Source organism: Phragmites australis, chromosome 14 (genome assembly GCF_958298935.1).
Source record: "Phragmites australis chromosome 14, lpPhrAust1.1, whole genome shotgun sequence".
In the NCBI taxonomy this organism is placed as follows: domain Eukaryota; kingdom Viridiplantae; phylum Streptophyta; class Magnoliopsida; order Poales; family Poaceae; genus Phragmites; species Phragmites australis.
In genome coordinates this window covers 20,272,868-20,293,125 of record NC_084934.1, presented here as the reverse complement: position 1 = coordinate 20,293,125, position 20,258 = coordinate 20,272,868, and the positions used below count along the sequence as shown (strand labels likewise).

At 45.9% G+C, this 20,258-nt stretch overlaps 2 protein-coding genes across 3 annotated transcripts; both read right to left on the bottom strand.

Annotated features, from left to right (window-relative positions):
• Positions 1-3,995: 3,995 nt before the first annotated feature.
• LOC133891146 (glucan endo-1,3-beta-glucosidase 1-like) lies at positions 3,996-11,505 on the bottom strand. The gene is made up of 4 exons (XM_062331868.1): positions 11,002-11,505; positions 9,513-10,826; positions 5,163-5,190; positions 3,996-4,528 (listed from the first exon to the last, which is right to left on the bottom strand). Exons 1-4 carry the CDS (start codon positions 11,087-11,089, stop codon positions 4,348-4,350), a joined length of 1,611 nt encoding a protein of 536 aa, XP_062187852.1. The 5' UTR covers positions 11,090-11,505; the 3' UTR covers positions 3,996-4,347.
• A 1,978-nt stretch (positions 11,506-13,483) lies between these two features.
• On the bottom strand, positions 13,484-18,701 carry LOC133890701 (methionine aminopeptidase 1B, chloroplastic-like). 2 transcript variants are annotated; one of them, XM_062331197.1, is made up of 11 exons: positions 18,516-18,701; positions 17,469-17,550; positions 16,977-17,211; positions 16,710-16,871; positions 16,580-16,621; positions 16,403-16,474; positions 16,037-16,116; positions 14,940-15,037; positions 14,419-14,466; positions 13,884-14,144; positions 13,484-13,810 (listed from the first exon to the last, which is right to left on the bottom strand). In XM_062331197.1, exons 1-10 carry the CDS (start codon positions 18,622-18,624, stop codon positions 13,999-14,001), a joined length of 1,074 nt encoding a protein of 357 aa, XP_062187181.1. In that variant the 5' UTR covers positions 18,625-18,701; the 3' UTR covers positions 13,484-13,810; positions 13,884-13,998. The 2 variants fall into 2 exon arrangements, with proteins under 2 accessions (XP_062187181.1, XP_062187180.1); XM_062331196.1 differs by having other exon boundaries at positions 13,484-13,792.
• Between the last annotated feature and the right edge of the window lie 1,557 nt (positions 18,702-20,258).

Genomic DNA, 20,258 nt, shown 5'->3' with positions numbered 1-20,258 from the left:
GGACTGTATGAGTTACATTCACTTAATAATTGTTTAATACTTTTTGAGTCCAAATATCTTTTCATTACTCGTATTTACACAAATATACCATGTGTTAGCCTATTCTTGTTGTAAGCCTACATATCATTATTCTTCCACACTTGCTGAGTACTCCATGTGCTTATCCTTACTATCTCTCACAATACATATGTTTCTCAGTGAAAGACTTTGAAGATCTCCAAGGCGACGATCTAGCATTCTAGGAGTGTGTCTTCCGGTCGGTGCCTATGGAGTGCTTGGTCGCCGATGCTTTCATCCCGCTACCGTTGTTTAGATGCTGTCGTTTAGTTATTAAAGTTGTTTAGATGAAGTCTTTTTGTAAGAAGTAAACGATTGTAAGTTAAAGTATTACTTTTGTTACTTCACCTATGATGTCCTTATGTGTGTTAAACTTCTTGGGCACACATAAGGCACACTTGATTTTATCCGTTAAAGCCGGGTGTGACAGTCTGCTCGAAGGATCGCCAGACACTTCAATCAAGAAAAAAAAGCACTGCAAATAAATAAGTAAATAGCAAATAGATCTAAGGATGATAGTATATTAATAATTTCACATCCAAAAGACGCGCACATGCCTCTTCGAGTTCCTGGTACTTCAGACTACTCAGGAAAAAAAAGAAAAACATCGAAAGGATAGGGAAGGAAACTGCAAGGTCCTAAAAGTGGCGCATGCGCTTCATGTGGTAGCCCCATCAGCGAGGGTGGGATCACATAGCCCGGTGCTGGCTCCAAATCGGGATAAGGGTCCTTTGGGTCGCCCACCCCCGATGGCATTGCGGTTGGCAAAACCGGTGTTAGCGTCAGGAGTGGCCCAGTCCCTATCGGATCACTCGAGATTATTGACATCTCCAATGATGAAGAGGAAGGAAATGCCGTGAGCAACAATGGATGGCTAGCTAAGTGAACCCCCGCTTATATAGCCTAGCCGACCATTAACGTGTGCCTTGGGAGGGAAGCAGAATCGTCATGGGTGTCATTCCGCGTCTTTCCCAGTTACTGCTCTAGGGGCCTGTGGTCGCGCCCCAGTCTAAACTGCACATGTGGCGGCACCTCGCGTTAATGCCCTGGTTTTTTTGCACACAAGTCTCATCGCGTTTATTGCTTGAGCCTCTTGCGGTGCATGCAAGGACTGTTGGCACAAAACCCCAAAGAAACAGTCGTGTTACCTCATTAGACACGCTACCATTGCCTGGCATCATCATTTAATCGCGTCAGAAAAATAGGAGAATATCTCACCTCCACACGCAATCTCAACTATGACAATTCAAATGGTGAAAAGACTCACCATCAGAGAGCATGCTCAAACTACCTAGAGGCTTCGGAGCCTGTCACCCCCGTCAAACCTCGCCGGTCATTGGCTCCGACGTCGACTATGCCTCTAGCCTCGGTGTAGGCTTTGGAGATCATCGTCTCTGTCGACCCTCATCATGGCTAATGCTGAGGGGGTCACAGAAAATTCCTCCCTCTGTGCCACCATCGAATTCATCTCTGATCACCTTGCTAGGCTTTGGAGCCCGTCGTCTCCATCAAACCTCGCCGGTCTTCGACTCCGATGTCGACTATGCCTCCGGCCTTGGTGTAGGCTTCAGAGCTCATCGTCTCCATCGACCCTCACCACGGCTAGTGCTAAGGGGGTCGCAAACTTCCTCCCTCTACGCCGTCATCGACTCTGTAACCGATCACCTTGCTAGGCTTCTGAGTTCGTCATCTCCGTCAAACCTCATCGGTCTTCGGCTTTGACATCGACTACGCCTCTGGCCTCGGCATAGGCTTCGGAACTCGTCGTCTCCATCGACCCACGCCACGGCTAGCACTAAGGGGATCGCAGACTTCTCCCTTAGTGCAACCATCAACTTCAATTCTGATCACCTTGCTAGGCTTCGATGCATGTCGTCTCTTTCAAACCTCGCCGGTCTTCGGCTCCAACGACAGCTATGCCTTCGTCCTTGGCATAGGCTTCAGTGCTCGTCATCTCCATTGACCCACATCGTGGCCAGTGTTGAGGGGGTCGCAGACTTCCTCCCTTTACGCCACCGTCTACTTCATCTCCGATGAGCCTCACCACTCTTCGGCTCTGACATCAACTATGCCTCCAGCTTCCGCCTTGAGGCTCCGGAGCACATCACCGCCAACAACCCCCCTTCTGGTGATAGCCGCTAGGCTCCAGACGACCTCTCTTCTATCAAGCCTCTCCGTGCAACCCAAAGGGGGAGGGATCACAGGGCGCCTCCCTCAGCTCCCTGTGTTGGCTTCCCCCTCAAAAACCATCATGGGACTTCAGAGCATAGTCTTCATCAAGCCTCGGCGCCCCTCGGCCGGCTGTCAGCCTTGTCACAGAGCTCCAGACCACACCATCTCCATTGAGCCTCGACGCCATCGCTCGTGGCCACCGCTAAGAGGGCCATCTGGGTAAAAAGCAATTCAGATATCCTAACTCAGAGGTGGGGCTGGGGCTAGTTTCCTTTTCAATTTTGCATCTGCTCGCCCCTACAGACCTCGAGGCCAACGGATGAGGGGGTACTATTGGGGAAATACCCTAGCCGTAGATACTATAGGGAGTCACCATCAAGGACTCCTCCGGAGCCCCTTAGACCCCTTGCGGCAACCAGGCCTCCGGAGCCCGTAAGCTTCCTCCTTGGGTCACCAACTCTCAGAGCCTGGGGGAGTTAGCTGACCCCTGACACCCCTTGGTTTGACCAGTCTAAGCCTAAAGACACTCTGGCTCATGACCCCTCCATATCCCTGGCTTCGTAGCGGTCCCGAAGACCCAAGCCTAGGAGTCCCTCGAAGGCCTAGAGACCCCTGACCTTCGGAGGCCGCGAACTCCCGGAGGCTGGAGGAAGGAGGCGGAGTCCCCAATAAAGATCAGCGGAAGCAAACCCGTCGGTCATGTGATGTCTGCTATGAGATGACTGGCATTTAATGCTGATCATATGGTGGCCACCTTGACACTCCAGGAGAAAGTGGTGACCGACCTGACACACTAGATAGTGCGGTGCTGCAATGGATGACTAACTTTGTCACCACTTGTTGCCATGGTTAGAAAATATCCTCTAAATAGGATTATAATATCTTTACCTAGGTATGAACTATGTTACCTGGTCGGCCCTAAGTCCCTATTGGATAGGGGAAATGTGTATAATTATCTTGGTAGGGGTATGATTATATACTCGCACTCTAAATGGCATTATAAATACAAACATAAATCCATCAGGCTAGGGAACAGATTTTTACCATCATCGCATTGGACATTCATTTCCTTTCTACTTCTTCTCCAAGCTTGAGATACTTCTGTGAGTGAGCTTTCGCCGCAATTTATTTGTTGAAGATATTTCTTTCACCAACAGTGCGCGTCATAGTTATGCAGAGATTAGAGGTAAACTCTTATGTGGTTGTATCTTTTTGATGTAATAATAAAAATTAATAAAATTTATATTATCAAAGAAAAACCTGATGGATCTTATTGTCATTGATTCCCTAAAAATGAAATAATGGATTGCTTGATACGTACGTAGTCCTGCGCAGGTTCCGTTAACTTATTCCGACTGCACGTACAAAATGAAACGATTTCCCTGCTACCGAATGTCATGTGGGCCCAGCTCTAGAAACGTGGTGACGATGAAGACTTGCAAAGCCCGATCACAAACTCACAAACTAATTAAATCTTCTTCGGCCAGCACGTCATTACCATCTCCATTCGTGTGTGATCTTCTTGTTTAAACTTCTGCATGCGTATCTCTCCTTTGCTTTATCTCTTCAAAACTCTACCATGGGGTATATAAAAATATTGTATCATGTGAGCTCGGTACTACTAGCACTTCACACTGCAAAATGATTAGCAAATTGGAAAAATCCAGGCCATCACAAAAACTGGCCTGGTTCAACATGTGATGGTCGTGTTGCTGCACCAGGTGCTGGGACAGAAGCTCTACCATCAATTCTCTTCTTCCGAAATGGGTCCTTTGTTTCACAGAATCACAGTTAGTACAAAGTACAAACCTTCCCGGCATATTCTGCCCAGTCCTAGTTTCGCAATCCTCCCTAGTCTGCGCTGTGGCATGAATGAAGACGGTAGTGCTCGTCTTGTGTTGACATCATCGTTCACGCAAATTTTCTACATCTGTTTTCTGTAGACCGAAACGTTGAGAGATTTCAGCAGATCATACACACTTCATTAGCTGAAGAAAAAAAAGAATAATTTATTGATGCTTATCTAACAATAAAGAATCACTAAACATAAACCTACCCCAGTCCTCTAACTTGCCTCCCAAAATTTTCAGGTTTTGTTACAATCAACATGTGCTCTTGTCATGTCCAAAAGTTGGAATCCGTCACGATAACCACCGCAATGCTCAGCAGCAACCGAAGGAAGAGCAAGAACCCTTTCCCCCTTCCGGTTCTTAGTCTCCAAATCGCGGATCCCTCAGCGTCGCTCGTCTGCGCCGTGGTGTTTGAGCCACCAGATCTGGTGACGTTGCTCAGCAGCTTGCTGCATGATAGATAACGGTCAGCATTAGCAAACAAAGTGTACAGTGAATTATGATAGCATTTGATCTAACACATTTGTATTCAGTAATAATTCTGAATCGAGAAAACAGAGGCCTTCTAACTTAATAATCGATGAGATAAATTCTGAAAATAGTAATGTCATGTAGAAGGACATTTTAGCAGCTGTATTTTTTTCTAGAGCAACTTTAGCTGCTATATTGTCAAGCTCTTAGTAGGACTGCATGATCCTTTAATTTCAGGTATCCCGTATATCTCTCTCTAAACCTTCTGCTGGATGATATGAAAGCAAATTGAAATCATCTGTATGTTTCCACAGCAAAGGGCCCTAAACCTACCATGGACTGCTTGTAATGAATGTTGCATACTTTCTAGTTCAGAAAATGGCCCATAAAGCATACAGAGCTCCAAAGCAAGTACTTGTAGCATAGAATGGTTTTTTTCCTTAAAAAAAGAGCATAGAATGATTTAACCGCCACCGCTAACCTGTTCTTGTCTGCACGTTATAATTATACTAATTATTTTTATCCTCAACATGCTTTGATATCTTGATAATTATAATATAAATGGGTTGAACAATATCATGAACTTCACAGAGAAAAGTTTCCGCAATATACCTTCCAGGAAATATGCAGCTGTCATGACCTGCACAACAAAAGGTATCCATTTGTTAGGAAAAGCAGAATGGACGATCAAGATAATTTTAAGTATATATTTGCAAAAGATGAAGAAAATTCATGTTTGGTCAAATATGTGAACACAGCAAGCTAGTCTTGCATGCGTACGGGCTTGGCATAAGAGTTTCAACAAAAGAATGTGATATCTGAAGCTACTAAGAAAGACAAACAGTCTCCGGGATTGGCAAACTTTGTAGTGCCATGTGAGGAAATCTCCCTTTTTTATAACTTGCACATGTAAATATTCGAATGAGTACAGAATTGTTCATTTACAGGATCTTAAGAACCACTAAAAATAGGAATTGGCCCACATTAGGAATTGACAACATGTGAGCTTTGGCCTCCTATCACAGAAATACCATCTTGTAGAATGCAGACTTGCAGTAAATCATGAGCTTTGCACCACACCAGAAATCCAGAACCAGGGCCGGGCCTACATTGGGGCATGGGTGTACAGACGTACACCCAAATATTTTTGCAAAAAATTAACTAGAATGGATTGGCATGGCATGCCAAGGTTGTTGGCAGTTTTCAGCTGTTGAGTTGGCACTTGGCAACCTGCAGAATCCTTTGCTACTCTAACTTTACTCCATAAGCACCCTATTTCTTGAGAGTCCCCCTGTAATGGCATATGAGCTAGACCGCAACTGTTGTAAACGCAAGAGTCGAGACTTCAACTACTCCATTCTAGTCAATACATTTTCTAAAATTTACAGGCTGGTCAGCCAAACGCCCAAATGCGAAAAGTTCCCAATAGTAACCCAACGCATGTGCAACTAGCTCCCGGTAGCCCAATGCCCAAACCTGGACTCCTGGAGACCTGGAGATGCACACACAAGTCACACGACGCTTAGTAGAGTGGAGGCGGCATGCACTCAGTAGCAGGGCAAAGGGCGATGGTGCGACCATGACGGGGCGCGGTTGCAGGACCGAGGCGAGGCGGGGCACAGTGGCGCGGTCATGACGAGGCATGGTGGCGTGGCCGCGGCGAGGCAGGGCGAGGTTGTGTGACCACGGTGAGCATCAGCTTCCAAAGCAGAACACAGTCTATATGGCACTAGGAACTGGACACAACCCAAATGAGTATCCTGCCATCTAGGTCACTCCATTAGTCCATTACATGCAGAGTTTCCGTTCAGTATTAGTCCAAATGCCCACAGCTCCAGCTTATCCACATTCGCTACCCAGTATTTCCTAAAGCAATGTGAGGGAACAGAAAAACTGCACAGCACCATACGCGTGTGTCCAGGTATAATAACTAGTGCTCCCATACCAGACAATGCTACATGCTCACAGCATTCGCTCCAGTTGGCCACTTGCATGGATGACATCTAGATCCAAAAGATTCCACAATCCAGCACGCACTTTCTCTTTTCATTTCTTCCCTCGCCTTTTTCTCTAAGATAATAGTATAGTCCTTTTGCACATGACAAGGGTGCTGTCCTGAGAAGTTGCTATCACTTGCCCACAGAAAGCAGAAGTTCAGTTCCGCAACAATAGCTGAATGCAATTCTTGTGACCCGTACGGCAAAAATGCCTAATTTCCTGAACATATACTCTGTGCTGGTCAGAGCCAATGCCTTAGACATGGTGATTAGGAGTCTTGAAATTGCAAGCACACAAGTCACAGGGTCCAAACCCTCCAACAAGACTGAAAATGACAAGAGTCTAAAACTCCAAAATTCCCGTCTGCTACCCAACAAGTGCACGAGGGTGCACTTGAGAATGCAATGCAGCATCGTCTACAAGCAATCATGGGCAACCGGAAAGAACAAGGTGAAGGATGACATGGTGAGGTGTGACGGGACCAGGCGTGCGCCCTCGCGGCATGTGACGTGAACACTGCGGTGCTCCCACTCACATGCGAGAAAGGGGATTAGCCTTCTCTCTTCAACCAGACGAAATGGTATTGGCCCTTGGGGGTTTAGCTCGTGTCGCCCATCGACCCCGGCCACCACACCCGAACGCCGGAGCACTCGGCCGGACCTGGCAGAGCACCAGACAAATCCACAGACAGATCCAGCTCAGCTTCTGTCGGCTCTGTACTTTTCTCAGCTCTGCGTGGCCATGGACTTGTGCACTGCTGCACAACGGCCTCTTCTACGGATGGGTCGACGACAGCCGGGCCCCACTGTCCATTGCACGCCAATTAGTTTGCTGCTGCACTCCTCCTGCCCTACCTACAACGAAAAGCAACCTTTCTCCTAACCAATGATCAGCTCGCACATACTACAAGGCAGCACCGATACGCTATTTTTATAAAAAAACCCGATATGTGGACACGTTTGATTTTTTAAAAAATAATTAATATGGTGCATATAATAATAGCAGAAAATACACCACTTGTTTAATAAGAAAAAACAAAAACAAAAAAAAATAAAGGGTTACATGTATTGGACTGCTATTCGGCCCATATTGGCATCTAGCCCATCTAACTAACCCTAAATAACCCCCCGACTCCTCATCAGTCGCCGCCGCCACCTCCACTCACCCCCGCCCCTGTCTCCACCTCCTCGCCCTCGTCGGCCTGCCGCCTCCTCTCCCCTGCCACCTCCCCCTCGTCCCCACCGGCCCGTCGCCTCCTCGCCCTCGTCAGCTCGCCTCCTCCTCGCCCCTGTCGCCACCTCCACCTCCTCGCCCCCGCCGGCCCATCTCCGCCTCCCCCTCGCTCTCGCCGCCGCTCCCGTTGCCTCCTCCTCTCGCCCCTCCGTTGCCTTCGTCTCCTGTATCCAGCACGTATCTGATTTTTCTTTTTTTTTCTTTTTTCAGATACACAATAGATAAGTATCCTAGTCGTATCGAAGCCGTATCCATATCGGATACCGTATCCAATACAGATACGCTCGATCAGGGATGTATCGGTGTTTTGCAAAATACTACTTATTTGCTAGCTAGCTAGTGCTCTCAAACCAAAGGACAACCGAACAGCTTTCCATGGCGGTCTTCCGTTCCATGAATGCCATATGCTTTCTGGGCTTGACAATAGCGTCGCTCGTACTTGAGGATTTAGATCTGCGTTGAAATCGTCACGAATGGTGTGTTTGTTTCTCGGATGAGGTTTTGTAGAGCTGCATCACATAAGTAGCCTGAGGAGAAGCAGATTGAGCAGAGTTACATTGAAAAGAAGAGTATTTGATTTTTGTATTTGTTTAGATAGACTAAGCTGAGTTTTTGATTGGTTGACTGAATTTGATACAAGAGTTGAGATCGTGATTGGTTACTCGCACGAAGATGATTTTATGACACTGACAAGTGGACCCGTATGCATGAGCGGATGCAGGATCCAGGCCAAGCCACAGAGTGAAGCTCACTCTCGATCAAGGATAAGACCGTATATTTACATCTACCAGACCAGACTGAAACAGTGGATGCGAATAATCAAACATAATTTTCTCTGAGATTGTATATGTCAATGAACAACCATAACTAGGGGAGATTTGGCCAACCAAAGACACCTGAAATGTTTCCATATGCAGCGACTCCTGAGCAGTTGTAGTTCTTTAGGGTGTGATTGGTTGCCTGCACGGATGGATGCTGGCTCGACGGATGCGTATAATCACAGAGAGATGGATGTTTGGTTATCCTTATATACTGTTTAAGTCTGGCTTGGCGGATGCAAATGTATACCCGCGGCCTAGCTCGGGAGGGAAACTTCCCACCGCAACCTGGCCCAACAGATACAGGTTCTGCATCCGCTCACGTAGACGGACCCACTTGTTAATGTCACAAAATTATTTTCATACGAGCAACCAATCATAGCCTCAACTCTTATATCCGCTCATACGGTTTCACATTCGGTCAATCAAACAAAAATTCAACTCAGCCTGTTCAGACAGATACAACCAACCAAGTACTATTCTTTTTATCAAATATGACTCTGTTCAACCTGCATATACGTAACATACAAATCCAATCTATATGGACAACCAATCACACCCTTAAAAGAGCAGTGACAGTGACTCATGGGATCACGAGAAACTACTGGGCATGTATGATGTATGTGGACAGACCTCGAACCAGGACAAGACGGTCTAATCCAGTCACTGGCTGGCACTAAACAAGTGCTCAGCACGAACCTCACTCACCGTCACTCGTCACTAAGCACGAGCAGAGAAAATTCATCGAGCAACAAAACTTACTGCTAATTCACCGACAACTCCAAGCAATCAAAAAGAAAATGGAAGCCGCTTGTCAACAATGATCGAGCATGGGAATCATTTCTCGAGCAATGCCACCAAGATTAATGCGGCATTAGCCAAGAGAGAAAGCGAGAGTTCGGTCGGTGCTTACTTGGATCGATGGTGGTGACCATGCCGGCGCCCTGGAAGTAGCAGGACCCGGCGGCCCGGCCCTGAGACTGGTAGTACGCGTCGAACGCGTACGACGCGTGGCTCCGCACGTCGTTGGGCTCGTAGCACCTTTCCCCGGGTTGGATCGCCGTGCAGTCGGAGCGCCCGGGCCCGCACGCCCAGTCCATGGCCGCCTGCACGGCCTTCTCGTCCGCGTCGTCCGCCGCCACGCAGAACGTGCGGTCCGTCGTGTCGTTGGCCAGGAACCCGCCGGCCCCGGACACGTGGAGCAGGTACACCGGCGTGCCGTTGCCGTAGAAGAGGCCCCAGTTCGCCTCCGATATGGGGCCCGACCGGAGGTCCTCGTTGAACAGCTCGTAGATGAACACGCTGGCCTGCGCGCCGGGCTGCATCGGCGTGCCGGGCTTGTCCTCCATGACGTGTTTGATCAGGTTGGAGTTGTACGCGTCGGCGTTGTCCTTGGTCGCGTACGGCTCGGTCTTGCGGTCGCCGTACGACGGCCATCCGGTCTCGGTGACCAGCATGGGGACGCTGGTGGCGTTGAGGTTCTTGACGGCGACGTGCACGGCGTCGAGCATGGCGTCGAACACGTTGGTGTAGTGGAGCAGCGTGTTGGGGTCCACCATCTCCAGCGACGGCGGCAGCGGCCGGAACAGCGCGTTGTCGAGCGGGATCACGCCTTTGCTCTGCATCAGCGAGTAGTAGGGGTACAGGTTGAGCATGAGCGGCGCCGAGGTGTTGGCGAGGTGGGCGAGCAGCTGGAGGAGGAAGGACTTGGCGAGGGACTGGTTGAAGAAGGCCTGTGACGGTGGGAACGGGTCGAGCACGACGGAGAAGGGCAGCGGGGTGGACACCGGGATGGAGGAGAGGTTGGCGGCGGCAAGCGCGGCGGCGAGGGACTGGATGGCCGGGAGCAGGACGGGGAGCGCGGACGGCAGCGCGGTCGGGACCTCGTCGCCCACGGCGATGGCGGAGATTATGTTTGGAGTGGTGGAGTTGACGCCCGCGAAGGGGAGCACGCGGCGGGCGACCCATGCGGAGGCCGTGGCCGGGGATGAGCCCAGCGCGAGGAGCTCGTCGTTGGGGACCCCGACGATGGCGCGCACGCCGGATGAGGCCAGCGCCGAGAGGAGGCGCGGGTCGGCGTCGTAGAGGCGCACGCGGGTGATGCGCTGCGCGCGGAGGAATGCCGCGAGGTCCGACGGCGACAGCAGGTTGGTCACCGCCGTGCCGATCGTCACGCCCACGTACGGCTCGTCGCGCCCCGCCGCCGCCGACACCACAACCGACGAATCTACAGTCCCGCAGCACCACCAACAACGGTGACAGAGAGCCGGCATTAGCAATTGCGCAAGAAACAGAGCACCGACCAAACCCAGCAAGAAGAACAAGGCGGCATCAAGATTCAAGAGCTAATTCACAGGGCATGAGAGAGGAGGGGTAGAGGGGAGTGGGGGGGGGGAGCTTACGGTTAAGATTGGGGAGGAGGAAGAGGAGGAGGAAGAGGAGAGGGATGAGCAAGCTGCTCCCACACCCTCCTCTGCTCCTGCTCCCCATTGGGAGTGTGCTCTGCTGCGCCTACTCCTACTCCTGCTCCTGCTGGTCACTGGGGTTCGCTTGTTTTGACAAAGATTGCTGCTTTCGATGCGCACTTGCTCGCTTTCTCTGGGAATCTCCTTCCCTGCTCGATTTCTGAGTGGGTGCGTGCGTGCTGGTGCTGGTCTGGTGCTGGTGCTGGTGCTGGAGGAGTGGAGAGGTGAGGCAGGTCGATGTCTGGTGTGGCGTGGTGTCGGGGTAAAAGATGAGTTGGGATTTGGGGAATTTTGGGAGCAGGGTTGGTGGATTGCTGAATCTAGAATGGGCTGTTTGCTTCTTGGTTGTTGGTGTTTTCTGGGATCGATTTGGTGATTAGTGTCTGATCGCTGACGAGCTAAGTTTTCTGTGAGCCGGTGAGACTGAGCCACCTGGACACTGGGACCCAACCTCCTCCAGACGCCTCTCTCAGTGCTGATTTCCTACACATTAATTAGGTATCCCTAGGGGGAAAAAACTAATATGGCAATCCTTCTCCAATTTAAAGAGATAGGGAAAAAGCTTATTTCTTATTAAAAAAACTAACTTTTTGAGTAATACGATTGAGAGACAATTAATTAATTTAAGAGACCTTAAAAAACTAGCAACATTTCTTACTCTTCCTCTCCTCTTAAATATGAACTAAGAAATAAGGTATTGGGAGTAGCCTATGTTCACTTCTCCTAGGTTTGCAAGGTTCTCCTTTTCTTCCCAAGCCATTTTTTGATGAAATTCCCAATGTATTTTTATAGTAGTGATTTGTACCTGTTGATTTAAAAACACTGTGCAGAAACGAAGAGTTTTGATACTTCTCTTATAATAAAATTTCACACCGATTTAAAAGATATTGCTGGAATTCTGCAGAACCTATACTTACAATGGAAAAAACAGAGTGGAAAATGGGAAGATGGATGGACCGCTGTCACTGCCGACGGTAGCTGGGCCGCTCAGTTTGAGCATCACCATACTGATCACCAGGACTGGTGCAGAAATATTGACAAAAGTTTTGAGTTTATATCTTCCTGATTCTGGTCAGAGGTGATCCATCTACTTTCAGAATGAGATGGTTATGAAGAAGCATCAGGCTCGAGCCTAAAAGGTATGCTTCCTTTTCTTTGTTGCGTTCTCAACCATCCTAATTATGTACATTGATGCAATATTCATTTCATGGAGTGTTCTTCGGAAGTTGGGTGACTAATGAACTGCGGGAAAGATAAAGGTGATCTCGCACTCTCATAGCTTTGTTTTGCACTCAAATTATAATAACAGAACCGATTGGAAAATCTGATGAGAAAGAGAAGGCTCAAGGAAAAAAAAAACAACCCAAAAGGTTGAGAATATAAAGAGGTGATACTGCAAGTGCTGCAATCAGTAAACTGCAGGTTCCAATTCAGGAGAGACCAACTGACATGTAAAATAACATGTCCAGGTTTGGAGCTTGTAACGCCCAGGGACCCAAGGAACTCTGGCTCTCTCTTGCACACTAAATTTGACAAGCACAGCCTCAAATACCTATGCTCCATGCTACGTTCACAACAATAAATAACACACTATTTTTCATAAACAAGACACTAGCCTACATTTGCAGTGTCCTTGCAATATTTCAAGGACCAAGTAGAGTTTTGCAGTTGGAGTTACTTCGATGAAGCCGAGAGCCCAGGTAGCTTGCTGGGGCCAAGCCTTTGAGCAAGTGGAACCAATAGCGACTTGCAGACATATTATATCCTGAAAAAAAAAACATTTGTGCTACGTGTTTAGGAATTTGAAATACCAGACTTGTGAACTTTTTTTTTTTAGTGGGACTTGTGAACATTTGTCTGCTGGTTAAATGGCTACACAATGTGGAGAATGGAAAGATTTCCACTCTGGAATGAACTATTATCGAGGAACAAAAAAGATGCATTCAGAAGAAGAGTTGTTTGGGAGGAAGAAACATTAGTGGCCAGAAAACCAAATTCAGGCCTGATGCGTGGGTGTTACAAAGAGACTCAGTAAAGCGGGGATTGGATAACAAGGCGTTTACACAGCCAGATCCTTGTATACATGCGTTTCTCAAGGGGGCATTGATAAAATCAAGATCCAAGGTTTTTGGGCTATTGATTGAGCTACCATTAAAAATATAAAATAGTTCTCTTGCAGATATTTCAACTTTCAAGACAAGGTTCAGCCTGCTGTTCAACTCAAAAGAAGAAACTGACATGGTTCGGTGTTCTGTAAATTAAGCAAATGCAGCAGTGACCTCTGATCATATCATGTTGCAAGGCCCTGAAGTTCATCTTTCGTGGTGCGTAACACACCGCGTGTTATCATTTATCAAGACACTGAGATTAAACAACCGCAGATCGAGGCGAAAGGAGGAACTGTTGTGACGATCAGAACCGAGCTTTGGCTTTCAGAATAAAGCTGGGGATTCTTTCATCTGAATCGGATAACAAGCATAAATTTTCCATCTAATTTTTGGAACAAATTCTATTTCCAACAGACTGAACAACTATTTCATATACAACAAATCTTCTAGAAGCTTCATTAGTAACGGATGTGTCAGAGAAACAGAGACGGGACTTCCCCAGCAAAAAATACTACAGCAGCCAGCAGGTGAGCAGCAATAACCACAAGCAAATGCAGTTGTATGCCCCCACTTATCCCCTGCCCGGTTACTACATAGGGGAAATCCAGCCATATGTGGGCCTGCAACAGACATCAAAACTATGAAATGAATATTACATCAACGTACGTAATTAGGATGGTTGAGAACCGCAACAAAGCAAAGGAAGCATACCTAGGACATTTTAGTAGAGATCTTGGATGTTAGACTGGAGCCTGATGCTTCTGCATAACCATCTCATTCTGAAAGTAGATGGATCACTTCTGGCCAGAATCAGCAAGATATAAACTCAAACTTTTGTCAATATTTCTGCACCAGTCCTGGTGACCAGTATGGTATGCTCAAACTGAGCGGCCCAGCTACCGTCGGCAGTGACAGTGGTCCATCCATCTTCCCATGTCACACACTCTGTTTTTTCCATTGTAAGTATAGGTTCTGCAGAATTCCAGCAATATCTTTTAAATCGGTGTGAAATTTTATTATAAGAGTAGTGTCAAAACTCTTCGTTTCTGCATAGTACACAATACCGAGGGCTTGTAGGATTACTTACTATGCCCATTTATCAAAATTTACAGACTCTTGACATTTTCTTTGTAGCAATTTTTTTCCTCACAAACATATTCAAGCATGGGTAAGTCACTAGGATATACCAATTCTTTAAAAATGGAAGTCCAAACATAAAATTGAAAGGACAGTGGATAGCACATACCAATTGTAAATGTTTGACCTTCAACCATCCGCCCTGAGTTTTCATTGGCTACAAAACAGAAAATTCATTAGTCTAATGTATGGTAATATTAATTTATTATTCCAGCATAGGATGACAATATTGGAAATAATATTGACACAGTTCAGCTTAAGATGGATAGGACATGTCAAATCCATATCGATCCTTGGAAACAAACACAAAAGTTTGCGTGAAACAAACACAAAAATGACAGCACCGCCAGTTTTGCGAAAAACAATTATGTTTCATTCTTGCTGGTGCTAAATTAAGACAACGCAAAATTACTTAGGTAACATGTAGCTAAATTGCTTAGTACTACATATTGTTGGCCTAAAGGCCCTATACAAGCAACTGTGCCCAACAAGAAACACAATATAACTAAAATATTAGGAGATATGAGCAGGAGCCCAAAATCTGGTAATATCATAAGCCGAACTCCAAAAAATTGTTACCCAATAGAACAAAAAAAAAATGTCAAACAAAAAAAGTAGTAAGGCACTCACCATGATGTAGGATAAGTGGCTCAGAATGATACATAGTTCCAATCCCATGTCCAACAAAGCGCTCCACCACATAATAGCCATAAAAATAAGCAAGCTTACTGAAATAATGAGAACCCAAATAAGATGCACGAGCTGTCAAAAATACAAGAACTATCATAGAAGCAAATCAGATGCATGTTCTATCATAGAAGCAAAATCAGCAACATGTTTAGAAGAACTCTATCAGTGAACTCAATTATTTGCTTTCTACTACTTCGACTGTTCCCTATGTTTTCTCAAATCAGCAAAAGAGATAAGGGGCCGATTGTAATGAAAAATGGCTACAAAAAGGTAACTAAATATCACAAAATAATATAACATCTTCACCCAGGGAGATATAGAGTGGTGACAACCAAGTGGTGGCCTCATCCTTGCCATAATGTGCTGTACCTGTAATAACTTGATGTCAAACGAAGTTCAGCTAACAGTTCATGTTGCCTCTTTGGTGATTTTCTTCTTCTATGAGCACTGTTTTATAAATCAGCCACCTGGGTGGCACTTAAGCGCTAGGCGCCACCCTCCTGCCACGTCTAATCACCGCCTAGGCACTAGGCGCCACCCCACCACCTGAGTAGCGCCTAGGGCTTTTTAGAAGACTGTCTATGGGTACAATCACTGTGAGCCATTTACACTCAAAGCTCCTTCGATCAGTGTGAAAGGACCTTTCTTTTCTGGAGTCCTCAGCTCAATCTTTTAATCAAAATGTAACCAACTCCAGAATGATTTTCTGAACTCAACTGTGGAAATGACAAATCTATAAGCAAGAAAGACTGCTAGTGTTCAGAAAGTTTAGCTTCATACTAGATGCTGACTCATAAAGTCAAATTAGAGTAAAGCTTCCCTGCATTAAGAGTTAAGAACAAGGTTCTGGTAGTCATCGTTATATTAGCATCCTATAAGTAATTGGTTATTTGGACTGTGTCAATCTATTTGCTTGCACTTTATACAATTTAACCTGAGCTTATAATTAATCCAATTTGAATACACATAACCAGCAAGTCAGTGTGCTAAAAAATGCTTCAGTTTTCTAAATTCTCATGATAAAACAAAAAAAAAACCTTATTTTCTTGCCAATCTTTCTGTAGTTCACACCATCCCTGCAGACAGAAATGCCCTTGTCCAAGCATTCTTCAGCTGCCTGATCCAATAAAGAATTAAAGATCATTTGTGCATGTTATGGTGTAGGGAAGAATTGTTTGCTCAATAAAACATATAACAGAAGAGAACCAATGAATGACCCAGATGGGAAACACTTCTGGAACATGTTGCTTCAACATGTGTCTAAACTAGAACTAACATCACAAAGGTTGGTGAAAATTAGACATATACAGCATGTAAACATAGCAAAATTTTGCATTAATGCAAATCACCAGAGCAGCTAGTTGAAACTGAATGAACCATCTCACACATCAGTAATGGCTTACCTTCATAAAATGCTTGATAGATTCATCCACATGTCCACATACGAATGTTCTGGAAGTACCCCCGTGGTATCCCTGTTGAGGTATATAAGAAACTTGTATCAAATGGGAACCTTTCATCAGAACTTGATTATGCCAAATGTACAAAGCATATGCACGATTTTAAGAGAGGTTTCTTACATTCAGGAACACATTTACATCAATATTTATAATGTCCCCATTCTGCATCATAAAGACCTTTTGTCAGCCCACAGTACTTAGGTACTACATTACATATAGATGAGAAGAGGTAAGTTTCATTTGATATAACCTGCAGCTGTGTTGAATCAGGTATTCCATGACAGACACACTCATTTACTGATGTACATACACTTTTAGGAAATCCACAATAGCCAAGTGGAGAAGGATAAGCACCAGCTTCAATGATCATATTATGCACTGCTACATTGATTTCATTTGTAGTAATCGATGGCTGAGATGAGATTGAAATAAATACTATATTATTAAATGTATAGAAAGCAAATTGTTGAGATAGAGAACAAAAAGAATTTAGATATCTGCAAAAGAACAATTTTACCTTAACTAAAGTTCCAGCAAAGTTCAGTGCACGGGCAGCAAGTTTGCAAGCAGCTCTCATTCCAGCAATACCTTGAGCATCGTGTATTTGGCGCACATTGCATAGCTCTGGCAATCCTTTTGAACCAACATAAGATGGTCTTGGAATGTGCTCTGGTACAGGAAGCTGCGGGGAGACCTTTCCACGCCTCAACGGTGGCCTTTTCTTTGATTTTACTGAACTTTGCTCTTGTGACCTTCAAATGTGAAAGGGTATTAGCAGAATCGCTAAATACGAAACATAAGGCAAGTTAGTCACTTAATGCTCCAGTTCAATGTACCTGACGCCCAAAAAATCACACGGTGTCACGAGAAGATGAGTATCAATTAGTAGGTAGTTAAAGATTACAGGAGATCCAGAATCTAGACCAGCGACTACAGCTATTGCTAAACGTCAATGATAAAAGGCACTGCCAAGAGCTTAAACCAACATGACAGTAACAGAAAATTGTACTTTCTTATTTCCTTGAGCTCATCTTCCACCCATGCAAGTCTACTTGACACAATGAAGCATCGCTTTGGCGCTATCATTTTCCCTGAAGCAATGCAACCAAGGACAATCAGTTCGGCACAGTTCTAGCACACTGACCTCTGTTATAAGCACACTATTCAAAGTGCAAGGCATCCACACAGGGTGTAAATGACAACTTAACAATAACCACACCAAAACCACTAGAAAACGATGAACAGCTAGTATACAAAAACAGAATTTTATCATGATTGCATGGCACCCACCAGTAACAACATAACAAGACAAGGTAAGCAGTAGCAAGGACCAGCACCAAATCAAATGTCACTAGAACTCCAAAAATTGCATGTAACAAACATGTACTGCAAGCATGATACCAAACTAAACCGTATGGAGCTTGTAGCATTCATTGTAGCGTGTAGTCTTCATACAGAGCTGTACTTTCGGGTTTTTTCTTTCTTGTTTTTCGAGTTTGCAATGTGGCCGGATTTTTTTCTCCTACTAAATGCAATGACACGCGGTTCTCCTGCGTGTTCAAAAAGAAAAACTAAACCATATCCTAACTCAAATAAACAAAATACCAGATGCAGGTTTTGCTAATAATTCAAGGCCTCCCAACACAATGCAAATGAGTCTGCCTCCTATGCAGCACAGTATAATGTTAACTTTCAATATGATTTATGCTCAAGCAAAGTAAACAGCCCATTTGGGCATGCAGAGGTTCACCGAATTTGGGTAAAGGGAATAAAACTGCCAATAAAAATCGGCATAGTTCCCTGACAATTCGTTTCAATGTTTACAAGCTCACCGGTAAACAACCGTAGCTCGCTGCTTAGCCCACACTAAAGCCTAAAACAAACACCCAAATGTTGCAGTAAGCATGGGCGCCAGAACGTCCAACGAAATGCGCCCCATGTTTTAATTTAATCCGAAACCTAACACATGGACCAACTACTAATATGCACGGGAATCCATTTTTCGATTAGCAAGCGGGGAAGAGTGGGAGAGGAGTGGTCAAGTACGTAGCCGTACCGGAGCGGGCTGGGAGGAGCGGGGCGGCCGGGGCGGCGAGCGGCCGCCCCGCGAGGACCTGCAAGGCAGCGGAGGGGCGCGTGCCCATGCCCGCACCGAGCCCGGCCATTGGTGGGAGGGCGAGAGAGAGTGATTACACTCTAAGGTTGTTTAGGCGAAACGAGAGAAGGCGACGCCAACGGAAGGGGATAAGCCCGTACAACTACACAGTTATTAGAGCAATTTCAACCTACTATGTATAATATATTATTCATATCTTTATATGAATTATCATCTATAAAAATTTCTTCTTTATATTACTTTACCACTCTAATAGCACATTCATATTTCACTTTTTATATTCTATCTCCTATTCTTTTAATAATATTCTATAACTAACAATATATTCGTGGGTCTACGTGTCATTCTCTCTTTCTCTCTTGCCCTCTCCTTCCCGTCCTCACCATAACAGGGCAGCAGCCGACAGTGCCATTGAGCCGCCCCAACTCCCCTCCTCACCGCCTACTACCGAGATCCTCGACGAGTTGTGTCGTAAGCTCGTCCACCACCTCCTCCACCCGAGCTCTACCGTCATCGCCCTCTTTCTTCTTCCTCGTTAGCCACTGAGCTCCATTCACCGACCTCCACATTGACCCACCTCCTCGAGCTGCCTCCGCCCGAATCGAGCCCACAATAAGCATCATCGCGGCCCCAGGAACCTCACCACCCCTCCCCCCCCCTCTCTCCCTCTGGATCGAGCCGTCATTATGTGCCCGACAGCCGCTGCCACCATTGTCGCCATCAGCCTACCTCGCTGGTGTGCATGTCGCTGCCATCATCCAAAATGGGTTCCCCTCGACGCTCTGGTCATGATGGTACCGCTCCCCAGCTGAACCTCTCCACCATTCGTTGCCGGCGAGCGATCAAAATTCGATCAAATCTGGTCAAATCCCAGTGGACAACGCTCGGGGCGGAGCTACGAATGTCGGATGGTGGCGGGAGCGCACGGGAGTAAGCGTCAATTGGAAGATGGCGTGCGAAGAGAGACACACTAGACTTGGCATGCAGGAGGAGCGAGATAACGCGTCCAGCAAAATGACGTGGACAATGGCGAGGCTGTTGGAGACTATTGTTTTTTCTAGTTTTGGCTAATCGCTCAGATGGCATGAAGGATAGCGAGACTTTTAGAGATGCTCTTTGGATGCAGATACTATCCTAGAATCTTACTGCTCTAGGATCCCGCGGAGCCGAAATTACATGGGTCCTTCTGTGGGTCCTAATTTTACCGAATCGTGATCTTAAGAGCAAGATCACGTAGTATTCATAGGATCGATAGGATCATTCGTTGGATTTTGATCTGACGATAAATCTCAATGACGATAAATAATGGATAATTATCATACTTGGACATCTCAGGGTTTTTCGTAATTCTTAGAGCATATCTTTATCTACTGGAAAGGGATTTTTAGATGAAAAAAAAACCACTCGTTGGTACCCAAAGTATCCCATAAATAGAGATGTATATCTCTAAGAACAGAAAAGAGGACTCTAGAGGATATATAACACCCCAATATATATATGGAGCTAGAGAACCCTACAGAGTACAAGCCTAGACAAATCGAACCAATGTCATAGAAGTTAATGAAGCTGTTCAAACCTTTCCACAAATCAAAAGACACCCGAAGCTGAGCAAGGAAGTCTCCGACTAAGTTTAGATCCATCTAGATTAGCCACATAACCCCTTGTAACAGGTTTAAATTAATA

Coding starts and splice junctions, on each gene's coding strand:
- LOC133891146 (XM_062331868.1), bottom strand. CDS start 11,089: ATGGGGAGCAGGAGCAGAGGAGGGTGTGGGAGCAGCTTGCTCATCCCT. Junction 5,191..9,512: donor GGTCACCACCATCGATCCAA/GTAAGCACCGAC, acceptor TTTGTTGTGCAG/GTCATGACAGCTGCATATTT. Junction 4,529..5,162: donor AGCTGCATATTTCCTGGAAG/GTATATTGCGGA, acceptor TCTATCATGCAG/CAAGCTGCTGAGCAACGTCA.
- LOC133890701 (XM_062331197.1), bottom strand. CDS start 18,624: ATGGCCGGGCTCGGTGCGGGCATGGGCACGCGCCCCTCCGCTGCCTTG. Junction 16,872..16,976: donor TTGCTGGAACTTTAGTTAAG/GTAAAATTGTTC, acceptor ATCTCATCTCAG/CCATCGATTACTACAAATGA. Junction 14,467..14,939: donor GCCACTTATCCTACATCATG/GTGAGTGCCTTA, acceptor TCTGTTTTGTAG/CCAATGAAAACTCAGGGCGG.